At 45.6% G+C, this 25948-nt stretch overlaps 1 protein-coding gene across 1 annotated transcript in view; it reads right to left on the bottom strand.

Moving 5' to 3' along the window:
• Positions 1-25948, bottom strand: part of LOC308304819 (stAR-related lipid transfer protein 13-like) — a gene marked incomplete at its 3' end in the record, with an annotated part of 58132 nt that overhangs the window by 5673 nt on the left and 26511 nt on the right. The window contains exons 2-12 of the mRNA XM_080749448.1: positions 24043-24114; positions 16093-16174; positions 10609-10672; positions 8589-8929; positions 6945-7240; positions 6076-6587; positions 5297-5628; positions 4418-4588; positions 2183-2342; positions 1089-1287; positions 146-359 (exon numbers count right to left, since the gene is read on the bottom strand). Coding sequence (XP_080605574.1) covers positions 146-359; positions 1089-1287; positions 2183-2342; positions 4418-4588; positions 5297-5628; positions 6076-6587; positions 6945-7240; positions 8589-8929; positions 10609-10672; positions 16093-16174; positions 24043-24114 — 2443 coding nt within the window. The remainder of the gene's footprint in view (positions 1-145; positions 360-1088; positions 1288-2182; positions 2343-4417; positions 4589-5296; positions 5629-6075; positions 6588-6944; positions 7241-8588; positions 8930-10608; positions 10673-16092; positions 16175-24042; positions 24115-25948) is intronic.

Below are 25948 nucleotides of genomic sequence, written 5' to 3'. Positions count from 1 at the left end.
ACATGCAGCAACGGTCGTCGGGATCGGGACTCGAACCCGCAACACGCTGTCAGGCATCAGAGCCTATGTGTTAGGCGCCTGGACCGGTAGGCCAGCGGGTGCCCCCCTAAAATAAATCTAAATTTGATGTCAAAATCAACGTTACCTTGGCGACAGCGTGTCACTCTTCAGGATGTTGAGGTGGAACAGCGAGGGGCCCAGGCACACGGCCAGGTTCATGGGGGTCATCTGGTTCTCCTCCACCAAGGAAGTGACATCACGCAGGAAGTAGAGCAGCGTCTGCAGCACCTCCCGGTTCTCGTCCGACATCAGCAAGATGGCCGCTCTCACGGCCTGCAGCCTCTGGTCCTTGGGGACGTCTATAAAAAGAGCGGAGAGGAAACATCGAAACACTCATGTAAACCACTTAAAAAAACCCTATACTGTATACTGCCTTGACCGGAGTCCCCCAGGGGTCTATACTGGGCCCCCTTGCTCCCCCCCCCCCCCCCCCCCCTCTATAAGAGTACATTGCAGATCTCTAATTCATTATAAGATTATAGTACAAATCTCTATACTCTATACTGCAGGGGTCTTCATAAAGGGATCTGGGACCCCTAGGGGGTTCTCAGAAATACTGCAGAGGGGCCGCCAAATATTTGTGTGATGGCGACTTTATTTTTTAATTTTTACATTTACATCTTACAACCACTTGAACCCTTGCATATAAGACGAAAAATAGCCAACCTAGAAACCTAGAAACGTGTGCTTGTAGATCGGCTATTTTTCAACGAAGAGGTTTGGTGTACAGTGAAAAAAGTAAATAAAATTTAAGTACAGAGCCAAAGGTGAAGTTTACAAAGTATTTTTAAGATATTACTTTGGCCATTATTGATAGATTATAGTAGACTGACAGGAATGGAAAGAGAGAGATGGGGAGTGACACGCAGAAAGGTCTGAATGTCTGAAAACACAATTAACATGAATCCAATATGCAATCTGGGGGGTCGCTGCTTCATCTCTCTCTCTCAGCTAAAGGGTCCTTGGCCTGAAAAAAAAAAATATTTTTGAAGACCCCTGCTCTAAAGTTCATACCAAAGGTGACTTACACTGGTAAATGTGCAGGAAGGTCTCCCCCAGCTTGCTGGTGAGCAGAGGTTCAGGCAGGTCTCTGAAGAACTGTTTGACCATGTCTGCCACGTCGTACGCAGACTGGTCCTCGTACACCACGCAGTCTGGGGACAGCTCACACTGCTGCCGCAGGGCCTGGATGCGAGACTTCACCCCTGACTTACGAAACAACCCCACCTGAGATGATAACACCACACACACACACACACACACACACACACACACACACACACACACACACACACACACACACACACACACACACACACACACACACACACACACACACACACACACACACACAGATGGAGGGGGAAAGAGAGATGGAAAGAGAGAGAGGCAGTGGGGGGAGAAAGTAGAGGGAACACGGAGAGAGAGAGAGAGAGAGAGAGGGGGGGGGGGGGTTAAGTATGGTGGAAACCAACTAATATTCATAGAAATGTGTCCACTAATTGATTTAATCGACTGATTGCTATTTTTCCTCGATTCTGAATCGATTAGATTCTTCCAAATATAAATAATGTTGTTTTTTTAATATCATTTTGCGGTGATATTCAATACCATTGAATCAATGCCCTATTGTACAAGTAGTCTGTTACAAGTACAAGTTCTGCATTCAAAATTGACTTGAGTAAAAGTACTAAAGTATTGTCATCAAAATATACTTAAAGTAAAAGTAGGTTACTCATTATGCAGAAGGTCACATTTCAAATGTATAAATACAAATCCTTTGAAAATCACTTCACAGCCCTAGATGTGAGTGTTGTGCAGGCAAAAAAGTGCCCTCTCCAGACCATGAATGCAGTTTTTGCTATGGTGAAAGAAATGCAAATGCCCTCGTTCCATGCCATACCTGAAGGTAGCATTCAAGAGAATTGCCTTGTCCAAACTTTCCTGAACTTGAATGCAAGCATCTCATGTTGAAAGAACTGCCCTCTCGGTGTAGAAATCAAGCATCGAAAATGGCTATTTTTGATATTTTCACCAAAAAGGCCCTTTTAGAAATGTCAGCCCCTGCCTCTCTAACATTCTCTGCGCGTCCCTGGTGTGGTGTGTGACAGAGCAGACAGACCTGGTCCAGACAGTGTGTGCGGAGGTGGGCCAAAGCCTGCTGCACACACAGAGGCAGAGGGTGACCACAGCGCTGCACGTGGACGATGAGGGGAACGCCAAACACACTCCTCTCCCTGTAGTCTGGAACCTTCATTCTCTTCATGAACTTTGGCACCGACCTGCACATAATGGAGAGAGCATTGGTTATAGTCCCCACTTTAACCCTGTCGTATGCTTCAGCTATTCAAAGGTAGACAATCTAAAAGCTCACAACGCTTTGCGATGCAACACGTGGTTAGCTTGTAGATCTGCTATTTTTGGAAAAAGCAATGAAAAAAAAGAGAGAAATATATCTTGAAAAACTTTCAATAATTTTTAACATTTTGAACACATTATCTTTTCAGGTGGGGGTCCGTGGCCAAATACATATTGATTTGGGGGTCCATGTTTGAGAACCACTGATGTAGAGGAGGGTCAACTGTTAATAGATAGAGAGTGTGTTGCGTGTGTGTGCGTGCGTGCATGCGTGCGTGCATGCTTGCTTGTGTGGGTCCATGTCTGTGTGTGTGTGTGTGTGTGTGTGTGTGTGTGTGTCTGTGTGTGTCCGCGCGCGTGTGTGTGTATGTGTGTGCGTGCGTGCGTGCGTGTGGGTCCATGTCTGTGTCCGTGTGTCCGTGTCTGTGTGTGTCCGTGTGTGTGTGTGTGTGTGTGTGTGTGTGTGTGTGTGTGTCCGTCCGTGTGTGTGTGTGTGTGTGTGTGTGTGTGTGTGTGTGTGTGTGTGTGTGTGTGTGTGTGTGTGTGTGTGTGTCCGTCCGTCCGTGTGTGTGTGTGTGTGTGTGTGTCCGTCCGTCCGTGTGTGTGTGTATGTGTGTGTGTGTGTGTGTGTGTGTGTGTGTGTGTGTGTGTGTGTGTGTGTGTGTGTGTGTGTGTGTGCGTGCGTGCAGTGGAAGGAATGTGTTTAAGTGAGAGAGAGGTCTGGACCCTGAAGAAAACACAGGGACTTTCCATCTCTGACCATCTGATGATGTCACTTCCTGTGTGTTCTGTAAACTAACAGTACAATGGAATGTGTGAAATTATGAACTAATAATAGCAGCCACACACACACACACACACACACACACACACACACACACACACACACACACACACACACACACACACACACACACACACACACACACACACACACACACACACACACACACACACACACACAGCAACTCCTGTGTTAACGCAAGTCTGAGGGTGTGAAATGTATCCATTTTGGATCCAAACAGGGCCATTTGCAAGCATTTTTGTTGACAAAATCAACTGTAGATTTAGTCAAATAAAATCAGATGATATTCAGTCAACTAAAACTAGACTAAAACTAAAACATTTCAGGTGATAAAACTAAATAGAATCTGTCCATCCTGCGTTCCGCATTAAGGTGCAAAACACAAATGTGCTCTGCGTGACAGGTTGAAAAAGGTTCAGTTCAGTCAAAAGCCTCCGGGTATTCAGGAAGATTACTGAGAAATGCATCTTTTTGCAGAGGCACGGAAACCCGGCCTTATCCAACTATTGCCCCGTAGGCTAGCTACAGTATAAACACAGCACTGAAATGATTGTTCCTTGTGGTAAAGAAATGTTAGTGAGTAGAGAGGGGCAATATGATTACTGACCCAAGTTCATGATCACTGGGGGTTTTAGCAGACTAAGAAACACAAAGACTTGTTTATTTATAATTGTTTTATTGTTGAAGCTTACTGGAGGTGTATCTCTTTATCCTTATCTGTATCTGTCCTGTGTTTAATAACGTGCTGCTGCTATAACAACTGAATTTCCCTTGCAGGTTCAATAAAGGTCTATCTATCTCTACAGCATCTATCTAAACTCCTTCCCAGATTTCCTGCCTTTGAACCAAAGTACTCGCTGTATCCTTGTTTCTTCGCAATCTGTGCATGTAAACGTTACTGTATGATAGTCCTGTGGTGCCAGGCTTTGTCTAGTCTGTTAAAATGAAGCCAGAGAACAGTGTGAAAAGTAGCTCAGAAGCTGCAGGGCTCACAAACCGTCCTGTCATTTGAAGTTGCAAAGCCTTGTCTTCAAAAGGACTCTATGAAAGGCTATCACACTGACTGTCAGTATGTGTACTCCCTTGTGCTTGCATACTGGTACTTTGGTGCGAGCACGTGTGTGTGTGTGTGTGTGTGTGTGTGTGTGTGTGTGTGTGTGTGTGTGCGTGCGTGCGTGCGTGCGCGCTACCCACCAGGTCCATCCATGTTTATTAGACATGGAGTATTTCTCCATGATGGCCGTGAGGCGGAGCAAGGAGAACTTGCGCAGCAGGCTGAGCTGGCCTGCCGATTGGCTGCTGATCTGCAGCGAGGAAGCTGGTTGGCTGAGTGGGTCCGACATCCTGAAACTCGGCCACCGTAACCTGGAGAACGAGGAGGGAGAGAGGACAGGTTGTCATCATGTTGTCCATTACATCATAGAAATACATCAAAATTATACAAAAAACTGATATGACAATGCATCTGAAAATATTTTTTTCATATGAGCTTTTTCACTATTCTCTAAAAAATGCAATCCTTTTTGATTAAAAAAAAAGTAGGGAGAACAGGTTCAAAGGTGATAAGCAAACAGAACGCTGATGGAAGACAGGGTGAAAAGACTCTAGCTGATGGAGGTTGCAATCATGTGGTCAGCTACTGTTAGTTTTTTTTTTTTTTTTATAGATTATGATTGAATACATAAGGACAACACAAAAAAGTCCCAGGGACTTGTGGTCCTATTCTACACATACGTCATGTCCTAGAATAAGTGAATAGTGCAATGGGATCAACGTCACGTGATTCCCTTGGTTGGCCTTTAAAAAAAAAAAAAAAGCGGATGTGTGTCTAGAATGATTTTTTTCGTATTTTTCAGTAGATCAGAGGTTTTTGCAATTACCTGCTCTACAATACTTCACCATAATGTTCCGCTATGACGAAATAAACCCATCATATGTGACGTGTACGTTCCGTAATGCAATTCCAATGGTGAAAGCCACCCGGGGGAAGCAACGGCGGACTCGGCCAAGCCCTGAAATACCCGTAACGTGTGTCTCAAAGAACATGTATCTGGTGCACAGATCCCAACTCACCGCGGCCTGGTGAGAGAAGCCCCGACCCCAGAGTCTCTCCTCTCCCTGCCTCCGGTGGTCCCCGTGGAGTCGCTGTCGTTCAGGGAGACCCCGTCTCGCTCTCCCAGCTCGCTGGGCGTGGCGGTGCCCTCCTCCCCCTCGCCGTCCTCCCCCTCCCCCTCCCCCTCGGGCAGCACGCTGCGTGACCAGTGGTCCACCAGCTGCTGCAGGCCAGAGACGTGCTGCAGCACGTCGTCCAGGTGCGGGAACAGCTGGTCCTCCTTCTCCAGGTCCATGAGGTCGCCCGTGCTGGCGTACAGGTGGGAGCCCGGCACGTTGTCGTAGACGCTCACCTAGGGGTGGGCGATGTGGGGATAAAACATCGTTGAGATGATACAATGTCTCCACGATATGCCTTTTCAGAGATATTGTACATATATATATACAGGTATATCGTGATACAATGAGGGGGCCTGTTGAATTGTTCAAACAGAGATTCATTGCCGAATTAATTTAAACCTGAATTTTTCAGTAGTTCTCAAACTTTACAATGTCAAGGTCTCCCAAATGTACCCGTAAGGGTCCATTTGGTTTCATTTGTATACTGTCAGAGTTACATATTTGTAAGGGTCAATTTAGACCTCCCAAAAGGAACCCAGAGAGTCCCTGGACCTCACTTTGAAGACCACTGGTCTAAATTGTCTGTTACTCCTTTTTCTTATAGTTTTTGTTACCTTGTAGGTGGTTGTACTGTTACTTGAAAAATAACATGAAAAACCAACATGAAAAAGAACACTCACCCGACTGCCTCGCGGCGCCCCGGGACACGGCGGCTTCTTGGAGAGGAGGCCTCCTCCTCCCCTGGCCTTCGCGCCCGACGACGACCAGGGCTCGCCGGGGCCCAGGAGAAGAGGCGCGGCGCGGCCGGAGGAGGGGCTGACGTGATGATGGGGGTCGGTGGGGGACGGCGCCAGGCTCTCTATGGACAGGGCCTTGGGGAAGGTGCCCGGCTTGTGGTCCTTAGGGATGTGGACCAGGAGGTTCTCGTACGAGCGGAACTGGTTGCGGCCGAAAAGGCTCGCGGCGGCGCCAGCGCCGGTGCCGCCCTCTGTCCGTTGTTTCCCTTGAGAGGGAAGCTCCATGTCCTCCAGATAGACGCTTCCTCGCTTGCTGGCGGCGCGCCGCGGTTTCCGGCGTGAGTCCCTCTCGCCGCCCAGCACCAGCCGGTCCACGTCGCAGACGACGGGGGAAGGTGGCGAAGGGGTGTCGACGGTGCTCCAGTCTTCCACCCCGCCCAGTCCCACACCTTGGGCTGTCACCGTTACAAATGTAAGTTGACGGTTACTTGTCACACAAATAATTGCGATTGACATTGAAAATTCGAACATAATACAAATTGTATTTCCGTTTGGTTAATTATTTGCTTCATAATCACAAATTATTGACAAAGAAGTATTTGCTCTAATCAACCTCAGAAAAATTCTAGAAATGATTGGAAAGTGTATGTAAACTATACTGTATATTTTTAAGAAATATATCTGCTATTTTTGGAAAACATTTGCCACAGTTTTCCACATGGAAACGATTATGACGATTATGCTAAATAATTTGCGATTATCTCAAATAACTGCGATTAGACGATCATGTAATAGCTGTGACAGGGCCTTACCGACACTGTGGGATTGGCGTGCGTGCGTCGGGCTGCCGCCTCCACCGCCTTCCAATTGGCTGATGGGCGTGCACTGGAGGACCTGCAGGGCCTGTGGCTCCGCCCCCTGCAGCACGGGCTCGCCGATGACGAGCGGCGGCCGGCGGCTAGTCCCCTTGCGGCGGCTGGAGGACGGCCCCCACGTACGCATCATCTCCATGCGACGCAGGAACTCCTTGGCCCGGTTGCGGCCCACCGACCCGCCGCTGGCGGCCCGCCGGCTCTTGGAAGGCAGGGAGTTGTAGTGGGGAAGGTCCCTGCGAGGGTTCATTAAAAATATGATTCAGTGGCTCATGGTGGACATTTTTGCCACGGACATACAAAATGAGTGGACAATGATATTACCAGAAGAGCTAGCCCTGGCCTGAGCTAGCTGAGAGTGTTCAAATGGAACCAAATGGACCCATTCCATTTGTACACTCTCAGAGTTATGGGGGTCCTTGCAAATAAAATATCTGAGAACCACTAGTACTAGTTGGACTCCTAATGGTGCCATAGTGACGTAGTAAATCATTTTCTGAAGAAAATCTGGAGACTTGACATTCAGTAATCAAAATAAGAACATTATCCACCTGTTGCCACGGGAATTTACAGTAGAATTATGTGTGAGACACATCCGGAGAACAGCTGACGTACAAGCTCACATTGCGTCGCAGATGCAACCGTTGTGAGCTTGTACACTCGGCAGCGACGCCGGAACTACCGCCCACCTTCTGCGCAATGCACGATGGGACGTTGGAAACTTGTGGATAATGGTGTGTAAAAAGGAACTCTGAACTCTACTAACCTGGTGGGAGTGTGGTGGTGATAGGAACTAACTCTACTAACCTGGTGGGAGTGTGGTGGTGATAGGAACTAACTCTACTAACCTGGTAGGCAGAGTGTGGTGGTGGTAGGAACTAACTCTACAAACCTGGTGGGAGTGTGGTGGTGATAGGAACTAACTCTACTAACCTGGTAGGCAGAGTGTGGTGGTGGTAGGAACTAACTCTACAAACCTGGTGGGAGTGTGGTGGTGATAGGAACTAACTCTACTAACCTGGTAGGCAGAGTGTGGTGGTGGTAGGAACTACCTCTACTAACCTGGTGGGAGTGTGGTGGTGGTAGGAACTCTACTAACCTGGTGGGAGTGTGGTGGTGGTAGGAACTCTACTAACCTGGTGGGAGTGTGGTGGTGATAGGAACTAACTCTACTAACCTGGTGGTTAGAGTGTGGTGGTGATAGGAACTAACTCTACTAACCTGGTGGGAGTGTGGTGGTGATAGGAACTAACTCTACTAACCTGGTGGGAGTGTGGTGGTGATAGGAACTAACTCTACTAACCTGGTGGGAGTGTGGTGGTGATAGGAACTAACTCTACTAACCTGGTGGGCAGTGTGGTGGTGATAGGAACTAACTCTACTAACCTGGTAGGCAGAGTGTGGTGGTGGTAGGAACTCTACTAACCTGGTGGGAGTGTGGTGGTGATAGGAACTAACTCTACTAACCTGGTGGTTAGAGTGTGGTGGTGGTAGGAACTCTACTAACCTGGTGGGAGTGTGGTGGTGATAGGAACTCTACTAACCTGGTGGTTAGAGTGTGGTGGTGGTAGGAACTCTACTAACCTGGTAGGAGTGTGGTGGTGGTAGGAGGCGGACAGGGAGGCCATGGACACCGAGTCGGGCAGGATGGAGTCCTCGCTGTGCATGGAGGAGATCTCGGTGACCTCCTGCTCGCTGAGCTCCGTCAGGACGCTCTCTCTGCTGGTGGCGCTGCGGAGGCCTCCCGCCCCCTCCGCTGAGGCTCCTCCCCCCCGCGGGGGGCTGCTCCCCCCTCCCCCTCCTCCTCCGTCGCCGTCCTCCAACAGGAAGTGGATGTCTTGGAGGCGGGACCAGCGGCGGCTGCTCCACTCGAACGTCCACCTCTTGCTGATGGCCAGGGGGTCGTCTTCGTCTGAGTCATCAGGCTGGACATGGGGAGGTGGAGGGAGAGAGAGATTAGGGCAGGGGTCTTCAACGTTTTCAGGCCGAGGACCCCTTAGTTGAGAGAGAGATGAAGCAGGGACCCCCACAACCTTTTTCATAGTCTCCATATAGTTTCATTGTTTGATAGCACAATCATCAGTGTATTTTGGATTCATGTCAGTTTGTGTTTTCAGATATATTAACCACTTGTACCGTCTTAGTCTGCTCTTTTACCCCCTCTACACAAAACCTCTTGGCCGAAAATAGCTGATCTACAAGCTTGTAGATCTGCTATTTTTGGCCAAAGTTCTCAGAATATGGACACTAGGGTGGTTAATGTAAAAAAGGAGAAAAAAAGTTTCTATCACACAAAGATTTGGAGGACCCCCTGTAGTAACTCTGAGGACCCCCCTAGGGGTCCCGGACCACCTGTTGAAGACCCCTGGATTAGGGGGAGAAAGAGGGAGACATCAGCCATCACTAGAGGGTGTCAAAGGGCTGCGTTGCTTTTTTGCAACACATGGATCCTTCATTTAAACCCTTGGTTCTCAAAGTAGGGTTCGGGGATCCCCAGCATCACAATAATTTCAGCAACCACATCCATTTATACGTTGGCCATTCAAAAATAGCAGATCCACAATCTCCTTTTTTCCCTTTTTCTTTTTAATATTGAACATTTTTGGAAACTGAATAATTTAGATTAATTTACTTTACGAATACATAATATACAGTTTAAATATATAGTTTAAATATATTTTTTTAAACAGATCTTCTCTTACAAACATTTTCAGATGGGAGGGGGTCCCACAGCCAAATGCATATCAATTCGGGGGTCCTTGGCACGGCCAGGGTTTGCAGAACCACTGCTTTAAAGCACGTACTGTAGCTCCTACAGTACAACAGTAAACAGAGAATCCCACACAGTCCTGTTACTGTACCGAGTTCAACTCAAAAACACACAGCGTGGAAGAAGCATGAATGTGTCCATTCATGGCTGCCAGCCGGGCCGCACAGAACATCATGTTCCCTTACACCAGTGGTTCTCAACCTGTGGGTCGCGACTCGGGACCCACAGGGGGGTTCCCACATTATTTTGGGGGGTTCCCCAGGATGATTAACTTAATGTGCAACATTGTGTTCTCACTCAACAGTAAACAAACCAACAAAGTTTAAGTGTATCTGCACATTTTCTAAAGTGACAATTAAAGGACTTTAAAGACTTTTTTTAGTGGTCAAACATTGGTCAAATTGTCAAATATTAGAGGCGGAAATTGTGAAAACAGCAGATCTACATGCTACATGCATGTAGATCCATTGTTTTCACAATGGAATATATTGAGTCAAACTAAATGTAATGCCAACTCCTACAATTCCAAGTGCTTGTGCAGGGCGGGGGTCCCCAGTTGAAATATGATTATTTTGGGGGGTCGCGGCCTGAAAAGGTTGAGAACCACTGCCTTAAACAACATCAACCCCCCCCCCCCCCCCCCCCAAAATAAAATGCCAGCGTTCCTATATGGGACTCCCTCTTTCTTTGGTTATTGCCCAGGTGGGCGTGATTATATGCCTAAACCCTAACCATACAGAGACTATGCCTAAACCTAACCCCAACCAACCTAACCTCAAAACCACGCCACACCAAAAGACCTGCTACCGCTAGCATTCAAAATGGCAGACTTACTTTCTTCTTGGAGTGGCTGACGTCAAGTTTCATGGAGGCACACTTGTTCAGGGTGTTGAGCCGTCTGTAACACACACAGCACGCACGCACGCACACACACACACACACACACACACGCACACACACGCACACACACGCACACACACGCACATGCACACGCACACGCACACGCACACAAACATTTAAATGCACAAGCTTGAGGAAACTCAACAACAATCGTTTCAAATCAGGATACAGCTCATGGGTACAGGAAGCTGGTTTCTTTCAAAATTGTCCAGACAAAAAATGTAAACATCTATCAGGAGACCACAAGGGGAGATACATATAAATTCCCACCTGTACATATAGTGTTTGTTGATGACATGCATTATTGTGTAAATTGTCTTTCATGCTATGTTGGTGAATTGAATACAGGACCAAAATGGAAACAAGTCCCCAGGACTTTCTTGTGTTATCCTTACAGTTTTAATGTGAGACTGTATCTTCAGCTGTTTACATTTCTGACAGCAGCATTCAATCAATCAATCAATCAATCAATCAATCAATCAATCAATCGATCATATAATACTTTCATCATAAACAGAGAATTAATATACTCAATATTCTTCAATATTCAATAAGTTATTGCCAAACCCAGCTTACATTTGTTTTGATGTAATTCAGAGATAACAACAAGAACAAGAAGAATGCCAAAGTAGCGCTTGCCCTCGGTGAGGCGACCAATAGTTCCAAACACCCTACTGCATGGTTGGCTCAGGGAATCCCTGTAAATCAACCACGACACCCCTGGCTTATAGCACCTTATATTTATGTCATATAAATACTATTTCACCTAAAGATACAATATGCCAAGAGTGTGCCAAGAGGAAAACTGGAGACAATATCCATTTCTATTTTAGGACAGAAAATAAATGTATACTTGAAGTAACCGCTTGAAACCCAGCATCCCTAAACAACAGATCTACAAGCTGATCGTGTGACGCCCTGTGACGCCCTGCAGCTTGTGGGTCTGTTGTTTTTGGTGAAGAGATTTGGTGTAGATCGAAGAAAAACACACAAGGTACAGGCTCAGATCTATTTCACTAAGTGGTTAAACCAAAGTCATATTGATGAATTCCAGACACTATCAAAGTATTCTGAGAGGCACCCCTGGACTTAGGTCACAGCACCCACTTTGAGAACCACTGCCCTATCGCGTAGCTCCAGCTTTGAACTCCATTTATATTCAGTGTTTATGAAGCACACACTCCATAAATAAAGGAGCCATGTGATCGTGTGGCGTTTTGAGATCAAAGCGTGACGACATAACTCTGTTTCTTTTCAAAGGCTCTTGGTCAGGAGCAGCTGAGAACCAAACGCAACAAGAATAGAAAATAACATAATTAGCTGTTAGTGCGTTGAAGAGAACCACAGTGTATCATATTCCTTTCCCCCGGGGCCCCACTGGCCTCAAACGCCCCCCCCCCCCCTCCCCCTGTCTCTCTTCTCTCTGGAACTCCAGGACCCCACCTCATCCTCCTCCTCCCCTAGGATGAGCCCTTGTAGGGTGGATGACGCAAGTCCAGGTATATTTGGAATTTATCAATGTCACTTCAGTTTAGCCACTTAGACCCTCTATACTAGACCTGAGGTCAACTTTACTTGGTACGTTCTTTTTCGGCCTACAGTACAACGAGAGCTATATTTATTTAGTCCATGCCTTACCCCTTATGCCCATCTTGCCTTTTTTTTACTATTTTCAAAACACATTTTCTACATCCAATCTACATCAACACGTTTTGAGCTTGTACATCAGCTATTTGAACTATTTCGATTTTTTTTTTAAATAGTAAAAAAGACAAAGAAGTTTAGGGATAAGGGGTAAGGAATGGACGAAAATAGGGCCCCAAGTCTCTTCACCAAAGATAGCAGATCTACAAGCTCACAAAAAGTGGCGCGTTGTGATCTCATATATAGGCTATTTTTGGTGAACATTCCCCCCAGAATAGGGATGCAAATGGACACTGAACACTCTATAGTAACTACTATCGGAAGTTTTGTTATTATTTTAATTACATGAAATCACTTACCCTACCTTTAAATATTAGGATTTTATAGAAGATGCTTCTAAATCACTTCACTTTAATGCTCTAATCTTAAAATAATAAGGGATAAAAAACTTAAATCCATGATGCGTGTATAAGGACCCTGGAACACTAACATCCCTTTTCTCTGGGCAAACATTCACCAGAAATAACAGATGCACAAGCTCACAACTATACAACGCTTTGTGTGGTTAAGGGTTGATTGTAAAAGATCCAAGCTTAGAGTCAGAATGACTGCATAATGACCGCCATTCAACGGCACACAGTAGTAGAGGCTTCTCTCGTTACACATTTGGAGCGGGTACAGCGACCGTACGACAGACAAGCCTCTTATCAGAGGGCAGCATAAATACATACTGACTACCGTACTCAGACAACAAACTACGCCTAGTTACTGTTCAAGAGAAAACCCCAAAGTCAGCCATCATTTCACTGTGGCTAAAACATGTTTTTGTGAGGGGGTTTTACACGTCTACAGCACATTATGACCTTTCTGTCAATAACGGGTAAGTGTTTTTTTTTTCCTTCTTCTTCTTTTTCCTCTAATAGCAACGTGGGCATGGCTTTCATTGTTCACTGTTTACATTTCCTACGTTCAGACAAAGTAAACACGGGGCAGATGGCGCGTTGGCTTTTTTTGTTCCAAATATAACATGGGGAAAATGACAGCGTGTGGCGACAAAGCGCCATGTCAACCGTCCTCCGTCCGTCCGTGTGTCTTGCAGTACATTACAGCTATCATATGATGCACCACTGTAGAACGGCAGGTCAGGCGGCGACAAACTAGATACCTGAGTAAAGGTCACTTTCAGAAAATACACAGAAAATCTACAAGCTCATGGACAAGCTCATAGATGCGTAGAATGGCTATTTATGGCAAACAATCCTCCCAGAATAGTGATAATTGGGTGATGCTAGGGTTCAAGTGTTGAACAATTCCTCCCGGGGCGGAGTGCATAGCATCAACTGCTATGCGAACACTTCAAAAACTTCCCACAGAACTGAAAGGGGGGAGGGGGGAGGAATAATGCTGTATAAAAGCGGGTTGTGGCTGAAGTGTGTGAAAGAGAGAGAGAGAGAGAGAGAGACAGAGAGAGAGAGAGAGAGATGGTGTAACAGAGCTCATTGAGTGTTTATGGCCTTGTGGTCGGCACTCCAGGGGGTCTGATGTGCGTTCTATGACACGAATGCTATTATTACCACGCCCTGTGTGCCGCCAAGGAGAGGAGAGAGAGAGAGAGAGAGAGAGAGAAGAGAGGAGAGAGGAGAGGAGGCATATAGTGACAGAGTGATAGACAGAACCAGACTACACCAATAACTCATGGACTGCCAAAACACATATATAGGGATGGGATGATATGAAAATGTCATATCACGATTATTGTGACAAAAGAAATCGTGTTTTACGATATTATCGCGATAATCAAAATACATTATCCTGGGGCGGAACATTTGCCAAAAGATTTCAGATCTACAAGCTCACAACTCGTCACGTTGTGAGCTTGTAGATCGGCTATTATTTGGCAAATTCATTTGATAGAGAGTGAAAAAAGAACGTATATAATATAATATATGCGGATATGCAGCTCAGATATGCAGCTCGGCAAATAAAAGGTGAATTGATCCCAGTGCATGACTGAGGACGATATCACAATATATTAGTGTTTTTCATCACGATAAACGATAATGTCGCGTAACGTCCCATCCATACACACATGCCGTCTATGTCGGGTGGAAACCAATTTCCCCAAACTCAAAAAAACGAACATCATACCCCCACCCCCTACCCTTCAGTGTTAGTGATGGTGAAGGGGGCTGAGGCAGATCAAAGGGCATAGAGAGAGAGAGAGAGAGAGAGAGAGGAGACCGGGGATTACAGTATGGTAGAGGGACCTCATTAAGTGACTCAGTCAGACGTCTGATGAAGAAGGGCTTAGAGCTGCCGTCTCTGGGGACCCTGGTCTGAGATCAGAGCTCCGGTCCTCCAGGACCCAGACAAAATAAAAGCAAAGACATGCCATCTCCACAGGGGTCATCAATGTATCTGTGGCAAAGACTCAGCCTTGTCCGTGGCAAATATCTGCACACCATTATATCGCCGTTGTCGCGTGGAAACCTTGTATGTCCAAAACCGTTTGTTTTGTATTTATCATTTGTAAAATGATGTAAACTAGTGAAAACAGCACATCTTTGTAGATGTGCTGTTTTCACTACTTTTGTGCAACGGCCTTGTATGGTGAAGCAAGGCTTTACTTTGCGAAAATATTTACAAATTTGAAACTTGGAGATACGAGGTTTCTGCCCGACAGTGACGATATTCTTATTTTGATCATAAGACCCAATTGCTGAATGTCAGAGTCTCCATGTTTTCTTCAGAATATGTATTACTAAGACCCTGTGGCGAATACGAGTTATTTGTGGTTCTCAAATGTTATATTTGCGAGGAGAAAAAGAGATACACCCACAGGGATACAACAGATTTAAAACAGTAGCACTATAAATCTGGTATGAAAGAAAATATGTTATTTTCTGTCTGTTATTTCCAATGGGAGAGTGAACGTGAACACATCTTCTGGACCATTCTTTAGCCTCATGGACACTGAACTAAATATTGGACCCCATCGTCACACGCCATACAATATTCCCTTGATTTTCATACTAAAATTGCCTTTTTCAGAGAGACAAATTAGGAGAAAATCTACTTTATTAACGACCCTTCTCTGTCCCAGAAACACACACTCATGGGATCTAGCACCAGTAAACACAGGACGCTTGTGAGATCTGCCAACGCCCACACTTAGGACAGTGGTTCTCAACCTGTGGGTCAGGGATTAACTTAATGTGCAACATTGTTTTCTAACTCAACATTAAACAAACAAACATAAAGTTTAAGTGTATGTATAGAGGGTACGCACAATTCAAGGCATTTTTAATACCTCTAAAATGACAAATTAAACATTGACCAATTTGTAAAAAAAAAAAAAAAATAGCCAATCTGTTGAAGACCCCTGGTTTAGAACCACTGACTTACAGTAGGAGACCATTTGTAGGATTCATGTACCATTTGGCCTCCATAATGGCTCCAGTTGGGATGGTCTAACTCTATGTTCATTAATGAAGCATCTTCTGTCTGGGATCAGAGTGCCAGGCCCTGGGGAGGGGTGCTCTGGAAACCCAGCCAGAGAGAGAGGAGCACAGGATATCCAAGGAAATGGAAGTCTTGAACACTATATGGAAGGTTTGATGTCAGCATTGGAATGGGATGGGTTTGGCCCTGGCAAATGTGTGTGTGTGTGTGTGTGTGTGTGTGTGTGTGTGTGTGTGTGTGTGTGTGTGTGTGTGTGTGTGTGTGTGTGTGTGTGTGTGTGTGTGTGTGTGCGTGTGCGTGTTGCATTCTTACCGACACAGGGGCTCAACCAAGTCCCTGTCCAGGAAGTCGTGGTCCCTCTTCACCGAGGAAATGTCAATGGGAAACTGAGAATCTGAGAAAGAGAGAGAGAGAGAGAGAGAGAGAGAGAGAGAGAGAGAGAGAGAGGGAGAAAGAGAGAGAGAGAGAGACAGATTTTATCTACAGTATCTTAACTTGTTAACTGCCAGGGGCCACAAGAGGCCGCTAAAGTGCCAGACATTTCCCCATAGGGCTTCGCTATAACATCCGGGGTACCCAGGCAGAAGTGCCTTGGGTTTTCACTGCAAACAGTGTTATGAACGTGAACCGGAGGAAGTGAGCTAACAGTTAGCTATCGGCTTTTTTTTTTTTTTTTGAAGCCCGATCTGAGGCTATTTAGCCGCAAAAAAAAAACGTTTTCGCTGCCCTAGGAACACAGTTGAGAGAAAAGGGGCTCTAAAGATGTGACAATGTATTGGATTAGGCGGCGCGATGCGGCGGCGTTACCCGATTACGGGCCGGTGGAAAGAGAGCGCGGAAGGCGGCCTGGATGAAAAAATTGAGTCAGGCTTCATTGAGGCCTCCGATTATTTAATTCATTTTATTAAAGAAACCGAAATTGTTCGGTTTTGGTACCTCGGATACGTCGCGCAAAAATATCGTTTTTTTTGGGGGGGGGGCTCTAAACTTTATTCTAAACCATTTTCAATGGAATAAAATAAATTGTCGGAACTTGTAGAATGGCTCGTTGGAAAGCGATGGACGAGCCAGGACCACCCACGTCTCTGCAAGCAGCTCAGGGTAAGTAAAATAGCAAAATATATATTGTATTGGATTGAAAAAAAGAACCGAAATTGTTCGGTTTTAGCACTAAAAGAGTTAACTATATTCATATACCGGTAGTTGCATTTTTTTTGGGAATGTCATGTTTTTTTCTATATGCACTGAACGGTGACCTTGGGTGTATTGAAAGGCGTCTCCAAATAAAATGCATTCTTATTCTTATTATTATTACTAGAAGCTGGGCCGCCCTTCGGGCGGCCCAGCGTCTAGTCGGCGACCTGGCCAACTCGGAACAACGTAAATAGGGAATGAATGCCCCGCCCTTTAATGCAAACCCCATTATACCTGTTGTCATAGGACCCGTTTTGACCATCTGTTTGCCTGTGTCCATTTATGCCCATATATGGAGATATCTGTTATCTGTCTGTCTGTCAGCGTCCATTTTATGTCCATATATGGAGATCACTGCAGATATAGTTCTGGGTCCATTTTATGCCCATATATGCCCATATATGGAGATATCTGTCTATTTGCGTCCATTTCACGCCCATATATGGAGATCTCTGAATCTGTCTGTCTGTGTCCCTTTATGCCCGTATATGGAGATCTTTGTGATTCTGCGTAAATTTTATGCCCATATATGCCATTTGCGTCCATTTTATGCCCATTTATGGAGATCTCTGTATCCGTCTGTCTGTGTGTCTGTCTGTGTCCCTTTATGCCGTATGAGATCTCTGAATCTGTCTGTCTGTGTCCCTTTATCCATTTTATGCCCATATATGGGGGCATTCATTTTATGCCCATATATGGAGAACGCGCGTGCCCGTGGGACGAACGGTTCTCATATGGGGGCATTCATTTTATGCCCATATATGGAGAACGCGCGTGCCCGTGGGACGAACGGTTCTCGAGATACGCGGATTACCTACATACATACACACTCACAGAGATTTTTTGTTGACTCATGTGGCGTACGTCTGCCCATATATGCCCATATATGGAGATATCTGTCTATTTGCGTCCATTTCACGCCCATATATGGAGATCTCTGAATCTGTCTGTCTGTGTCCCTTTATCCATTTTATGCCCATATATGGGGGCATTCATTTTATGCCCATATATGGAGAACGCGCGTGCCCGTGGGACGGAACGCGCGTGCCCGTGGGACGAACGGTTCTCGGAGATCTCTGAATCTGTCTGTCTGTGTCCCTTTATCCATTTTATGCCCATATATGGGGGCATTCATTTTATGCCCATATATGGAGAACGCGCGTGCCCGTGGGACGGAACGCGCGTGCCCGTGGGACGAACGGTTCTCATATGGGGGCATTCATTTTATGCCCATATGGAGAACGCGCGTGCCCGTGGGACGAACGGTTCTCGAGATACGTGGATTACCTACATACATACACACTCACAGAGATTTTTTGTTGACTCATGTGGCGTACGTGATGTCAGAGCCTTTTATGAAGTGATGTCACAATGAGTCAGAGCTTTCGCCGATTTCCTCAGAAACAGCCTGATGTCAACAATCAACCCCGCATAAGGAGATTCCGAACGTTTCGCGCCGGTTTGGGAAAACCGCGCGTCGGGTCGGGTCGAGACCCGGCACTGCACTCCGTGCCGTGGCCATATATGGGGGCATTCATTTTATGCCCATATATGGAGAACGCGCATGCCCGTGGGACGGAACGCGCGTGCCCGTGGGACGAACGGTTCTCGGAGATCTCTGAATCTGTCTGTCTGTGTCCCTTTATCCATTTTATGCCCATATATGGGGGCATTCATTTTATGCCCATATATGGAGAACGCGCGTGCCCGTGGGACGGAACGCGCGTGCCCGTGGGACGAACGGTTCTCATATGGGGGCATTCATTTTATGCCCATATGGAGAACGCGCGTGCCCGTGGGACGAACGGTTCTCGAGATACGTGGATTACCTACATACATACACACTCACAGAGATTTTTTGTTGACTCATGTGGCGTACGTGATGTCAGAGCCTTTTATGAAGTGATGTCACAATGAGTCAGAGCTTTCGCCGATTTCCTCAGAAACAGCCTGATGTCAACAATCAACCCCGCATAAGGAGATTCCGAGCGTTTCGCGCCGGTTTGGGAAAACCGCGCGTCGGGTCGGGTCGAGACCCGGCACTGCACTCCGTGCCGCGGCGGGGAACGCGCGTGCCGAATCTGAAGCCGGTGGGACGAACGGTTCTCGAGATACGCGGATTACAAACACACACACACACACGCAGAGACTTCTCGCATTTATAGATAGACTAGAAGCTGGGCCGCCCTTCGGGCGGCCCAGCGTCTAGTCGGCGACCTGGCCAACTCGGAACAATGTAAATAGGGAATGAATGCCCCGCCCTTTAATGCAAACCCCATTATACCTGTTTTTTACCTGGTCATAGGACCCGTTTTGACCATCTGTCTGCCTGTGTCCATTTATGCCCATATATGGAGATATTTGTATCTGTCTGTCTGTCTGTCGGCGTCCATTTTATGTCCATATATGGAGATCACTGCAGTTATAGTTCTGGGTCCATTTTATGCCCGTGCATATATGGAGATATCTGTCTATCTGCGTCCATTTTATGCCCATATATGGAGTATCTGTCTGTGCCTCCAACTGTGTTGCAGACACAGTGCCGGTTCCCCCTTTAATGCAAACCTCATTATACCTGTTGTCATAGGACCCGTTTTGAACATCTGTTTGCCTGTGTCCATTTATGCCCATATATGGAGATATCTGTATCTGTCTGTCTGTCTGTCTGTCTGTCTGTCTGTCTGTCGGCGTCCATTTTATGTCCATATATGGAGATCACTGCAGTTATAGTTCTGGGTCCATTTTATGCCCATATATGGAGATATCTGTCTATCTGCGTCCATTTTATGCCCATATATGGAGTATCTGTCTGTGCCTCCAACTGTGTTGCAGACACAGTGCCGGTTCCCCCTTTAATGCAAACCTCATTATACCTGTTGTCATAGGACCCGTTTTGAACATCTGTTTGCCTGTGTCCATTTATGCCCATATATGGAGATATCTGTATCTGTCTGTCTGTCTGTCTGTCGGCGTCCATTTTATGTCCATATATGGAGATCACTGCAGTTATAGTTCTGGGTCCATTTTATGCCCATATATGGAGATATCTGTCTATCTGCGTCCATTTTATGCCCATATATGGAGTATCTGTCTGTGCCTCCAACTGTGTTGTAGACACAGTGCCGGTTCCCCCTTTAATGCAAACCTCATTATACCTGTTGTCATAGGACCCGTTTTGAACATCTGTTTGCCTGTGTCCATTTATGCCCATATATGGAGATATCTGTATCTGTCTGTCTGCGTCCATTTTATGCCCATATATGGAGATCTTTGACCATCTGTTTGCCGCTGTCCATTTATGTCCATATATGGAGATATCTGGCTATCTGTGTCCATTTTATGCCCATAGGACCCGTTTTGAACATCTGTTTGCCTGTGTCCATTTATGCCCATATATGGAGATATCTGTATCTGTCTGTCTGTCTGTCTGTCGGCGTCCATTTTATGTCCATATATGGAGATCACTGCAGTTATAGTTCTGGGTCCATTTTATGCCCATATATGGAGATATCTGTCTATCTGCGTCCATTTTATGCCCATATATGGAGTATCTGTCTGTGCCTCCAACTGTGTTGCAGACACAGTGCCGGTTCCCCCTTTAATGCAAACCTCATTATACCTGTTGTCATAGGACCCGTTTTGAACATCTGTTTGCCTGTGTCCATTTATGCCCATATATGGAGATATCTGTATCTGTCTGTCTGCGTCCATTTTATGCCCATATATGGAGATCTTTGACCATCTGTTTGCCTCTGTCCATTTATGTCCATATATGGAGATATCTGGCTATCTGCGTCCATTTTATGCCCATATATGACAGAGACAGCAGCATGACTGACATGTTTGACGCATACACACATGTACGCACACACGCACGCATGCACACACACACACACACACACACACACACACACACACACACACACACACACACACCGTTTGAAGTAGAAGGAGTGACTCACTACTGTTTTAAATATATCCTCCTGATATGATCAGCGGTGGACATCATGTATCCTCTGACTCAGTAGAGTCAGACTACAGTGTGATGATGATGCACTCTAAACAAACAGGACATCCTACTAGGTTGATGACAACTTCCTGTGTGTCTTCTATAAACTACACACACCATGGTATTTTAGGAGGTAGGGAAACACGTGACCACCGGGCATGAGCCATGACCGGCCATGGCGCACCATGGGTCCCAAAACTCACACCGGAAGTGTGATGAAATACATGTCAGTGAATGGAGCCGGCTAGATCAGCTCATGAACAAACACTATTTATGAACGACTGAGACCTTTGTCATATAATCGGTTCAAGAAAAAGAAGACATATCACAGGTATTTTTACAATCACTTGCTTTTCGATGTGCACAGTATATAATTAAATCATTATAACAGTAAATACTGTAAGTATCGCAAGATTTGGTTGCCAGACAGGAAACAGTGGACAGTCTCGCGATACTTGGCAAGTTCAGAAACACACTTTGTGCTCTTTAGAAACCACTTTAAAATGACACAGAGTGCAATAATAATCGAAAATCAATACAGCAGAAAATAATGTGTGACATGCCTTCTTTTATTTTCCTGAGCTGAGTATGTTATAAAGGTCTCAATTGTTCAGAGAGAGTGTTTGTTCATGAGCGGGTCCACAGGCTTCCACTGACTCCAATGCATTCTACCAAACTTCCGGCTGCAGTTTGTCACCCATGGTGCAACGAATCTGCCAGTTGGAATTTTCCTTGACACACACACACACACACAGTACTGACCTCCACACACACACCCAGCCCCACCCAGCCCATCCCAGACTCCTCCACCCACCAGTGATGCTCCCCAGACCTGCTACACTCCTCCCAGCTCCACACCCTGCCCTGGTCCTCCACAGACATACCCACCCAACCCACGCTTGATGAAGAGCACCGCTCACTTCACACACTAATGTAGATGGGATTTCTGAATAACCAACGTACAAATGGATAAAGGGGTTAAAATGATTGTGATGCTGTATTAACACATTTTACTGGAACCCCCCCAAGGACCCCTGGGGTCGTATACAGGGGGAAACATTAAATGTACTTCTTAAAATAAATTCATCATGCCTGTTGCTAAGGTATGGCAACATGACTGGTGTCTTGCACGCACGCCTTCACAAGACACCAGTCATGTTGCCATACCTCAGCTTTTGCTGAACTGACGCCACTGCCCCCTCTACCCGTCCAGGAGTACGCAATGCCAAGCAACCCACCCCCCTCTACATCATCCGAGTGTATGCAATACCAAGCAATATTATATCTTTGGAGGAAAGAGTTGGCACTCAATACAAAGTTTCAGGTTGCAGTTTTTGTTTGTTCCCTTTGTTGTGAGTGCATGCATGCTTATAACACAACCCCAGGCAACCAAACGGGGGACCAGACCAGAGCAGACCAGAGCAGAGGGCTCTAATTCTTAGATTACGGGGGCTGCTTCCTGTTTGTTCCTCAGCTGCATGAGAGCAGATGATCATCACATGAATGAATGCCTCCAGAGAGAGAGAGAGAGAGAGAGAGAGAGAGAGAGAGAGAGAGAGAGAGAGAGAGAGAGAGAGGAGAGGATGGACGACAAGAGAGCAGTGGTGGAAAAAGTACTCACATGTTTTACTTAATTAAAAGTATCAATACTGCAAAATAGAAATACTCTGTTACGTGAAAGTCCGGAATTCAAAATGTACTTGAGTAAAAGTATGAAAGTATTGGCAAGTACCAAAAGTAAAAGTACAAAATGTTTGAGCAGATCTACAAGCTCACAGCTTGTGAGCTTGTAGATCGGCTATTTTCAAATAGCCTATAAGTATAAGATAGGGCTAAAGTGGTTAATGTATGTTTTGTAATATTATAATTTATATCTGCATAGTAACTAGTAACTAAAGTTTTCAAATAAATGTAATGGAGTAAAAGTACAATATTTGGATCCGAGACGTAGTGGATTAGAAGTAAAAGTATTGAAACTTGGAAATACTCAAGTAAAGTACAAATAGCTCAAAATGTTATTTAAGTACAGTACTTAAGTAAATGTACTTAGTTACTTTACACCACTGCAAGAGAGGGAGAGAGAAATGACACAAGACAGAATGGGGAGGGGAGGGGAGGAGAGGGGAGGGGAGGGGAGGAGAGGGGAGAGATGGGAGAGGAGAAGGGAGGAGAAAAGAGGAGAGGAGAGGAGAGGAGAGGAGAGGAGAGGAGAGGAGAGGAGAGGAGAGGAGAGGAGAGGAGAGGAGAGGAGAGGAGAGGAGAGGAGGGCTGTGAGTGTCCCAGTAGTGATAACAAGGCCTTTCCCATGACCCCCTCCTTTGGACAGGAAATAAACCGTAGTCACCCAGAAGACAGGGATGGTAGAGAGAGAGAGAGAGGGGGAGGAGAGAGATTTGAATGAGCTGTTCTCTGGCTAAACATAATGTGTAAATGCTGGACTTTAGACTGCACCTACTGAACGATCTGTGTGTGCAGGGGCGTCACAAGGGGCAGGAAAGTGGGACTGAGTTACCAGGGCCCAAGGTGGAGGGGCCCTTGTAACTTTAGCTATTGAAAAATAGCAGATATACAAGCTCACAGCGCGGCACCGAGTGCCGCGCTGCGAGCTTGTAGATCTGCTATTTTTGAAAAGTCATGAAAATGTGCGCAAATCCTTGAATATATGTATTTTTTAAGTGAACATTTGTAACGCAAATTTTGCTTCTGGGGTGTCCCTGGAACTAAATATTTTGAGATGGGGCCTGGGGGGTCCTTCACATGAAAAAGTTTGAGCATCAATGACATGGAAACATAGGTTTCTTGGCACACGTTTTCACGATTTTTCAAAAATAGCAGATCTACAGGCTCGCAGCGCGGCCGCGCTGTGAGCTTGTATATCTGCTATTTTTCAATAGTTAACATTCATGGGGGGCCCGCAGTGAATCCTTGTACCCAGGGCCCAGAATTTGGTGTGACGCCCCTGTGTGTGTGTGTGTGTGTGTGTGTGTGTGTGTGTGTGTGTGTGTGTGTGTGTGTGTGTGTGTGTGTGTGTGTGTGTGTGTGTGTGTGTGTTATCTCACCTTCGTATAGCTGTGCATACTGGGGGAACCCAGCAGCCCGGAGCCAATCGCAGGCCTCCTTAGCTTCGATCTCTGCGGAAAAAGCAAAAAGAGACGGGATTTATGATTGGATGTTGTGATCTCGTGTAAGACCGCACCCACTTCCCCACATGCCATTACAGGGCAAATACATCCTCCTGAAAGTTGACGCCATGCCACCTGTGTCTATGATGTTGCAGGAAGTGGAAACCATATCAGCTCTAGGCCAGTGATTTGCTATTTTCTTTTTTAGTGAGATCCACTGATCTAGGTAGCATTTGATCAAACCATTGCAAGCAGCAGCAGTATTATAGCCAGACAATTACATTGATATCTAACATCTGCGGGGCACAACTATTAAACATTGTTTAAGAACCTCTCTGAAGACAAGAACAGATATGTTGTTGTTGTGACCTTAAATTGGAAAAGCTTAGATTTTCATTACGAGGTTCAACAGAGAAATTCTTTCAAACTTGGCAGCCCTTCATTGACTATGAAAAAACAACAACAACAAAACAGCCTTTGTATGTTGGTTTTATTTCTGTATTTTTTCTATTCTTAAGGCTCATTCATACTCCAGAGAAGGTGAAGGGCAGTTCACCGCTGTGTAGTTTTCTAAAGTCAGAAAACGACAACATTACATCATTAGCCGCGGTTTGCGACACATGTCCCTGCTTTTACTTTCCGACATCACCCCATCACCCCATCACCTAAAAAAGTGAGGAGCTACTCATTTCACCCTAGTATGAATGAGCCTTTACTGTTTAATTTTATATTCCAAGGGTGGAGGGAGGGATATGGGATTGTGTCTTGTGTGGTATACACACATTTACAATTATGTGTGACTGATCTCTGATGTGTAAAACTAATAAACAGATACAAAAACAAAAGAATACAAAATAATTGCCCAACCACAGAGCTCCTTAGAATGTCCACAGACTTCCATTACAGCCCATGCCAATCAGTGGTTTGCTGAATTCTTTTAATAGCAAAACCCTGACATGCTAACTTATGATTCATCAGATCCTCCCGTCGCTGGAATCGTTGACGTAAGATGGTTCCAGGACCACCTGAGGCCACGGAGGCACTAGCAAGTAAAACCAATGGTAGACATACAAAATTGACCACATACTATTGTATTTTCTTTTACACCTTAACTCTGAGAGTGTACAAAAGCACATTAGTTCACCTCACTTTGAGAACCACTACAATACTATGTATGGCAATACTGTATGCATCACTGAATGTGTGTTCATAAAAATTTATAACGAAGGCAAAAATTATATAGAAAACACTTTAAATACATGAATCATTAAAGGGAACCGTTAAGGAATTGGACTGTAAAGAAGGAACCGTTATTAAGGGACCAGAATGGTTAAACTCCTAACAGCAGGCACGTGCATACATAGACATCAAAGGGGGCTTGAGCCCCTGCCCTTTTATCCATCTGTAAAAAGTGCCCTCTCCAGACCATGAATGCAGTTTTTACTATGGTGAAAGAAATGCAAATGCACTCTTTCCATGCCACACCTGAATGGCAGCATTCAAGAGAATTGCCTTGTCCAAACTCTCCTGAACTGCAGCATCCTATGTTGAAAGAATTGCCCTCTCTGTGTAGAGATCCATGCCGTTACGCCACATCTCCAGTATTGACAAGATTATGCCTAGTTCAGTGTGATATCAAGTACCGAAAATAGCCGACCTCCAAGCTCACAACTGAGCTTGGAGGTCTGCTATTTTCAATATGTTCACCAAAAGGCCCTTTTAGAAATGTCAGCCCCTGCCTCTCTAACATTCTCCACACGTCTTTGCCTAACAGGATCCTATAACCCTAGTATACAGACAGTGTGGGATGGATGACCTGAGCAGACAATTGTACAAGTCCCTC

Source organism: Nannobrachium achirus (genome assembly GCF_963921795.1).
Source record: "Nannobrachium achirus genome assembly, chromosome: 19".
In the NCBI taxonomy this organism is placed as follows: Eukaryota; Metazoa; Chordata; class Actinopteri; order Myctophiformes; family Myctophidae; genus Nannobrachium; species Nannobrachium achirus.
Note: the sequence above shows the minus strand (reverse complement) of the source record. Positions and strands in the feature narration are given on the sequence as shown.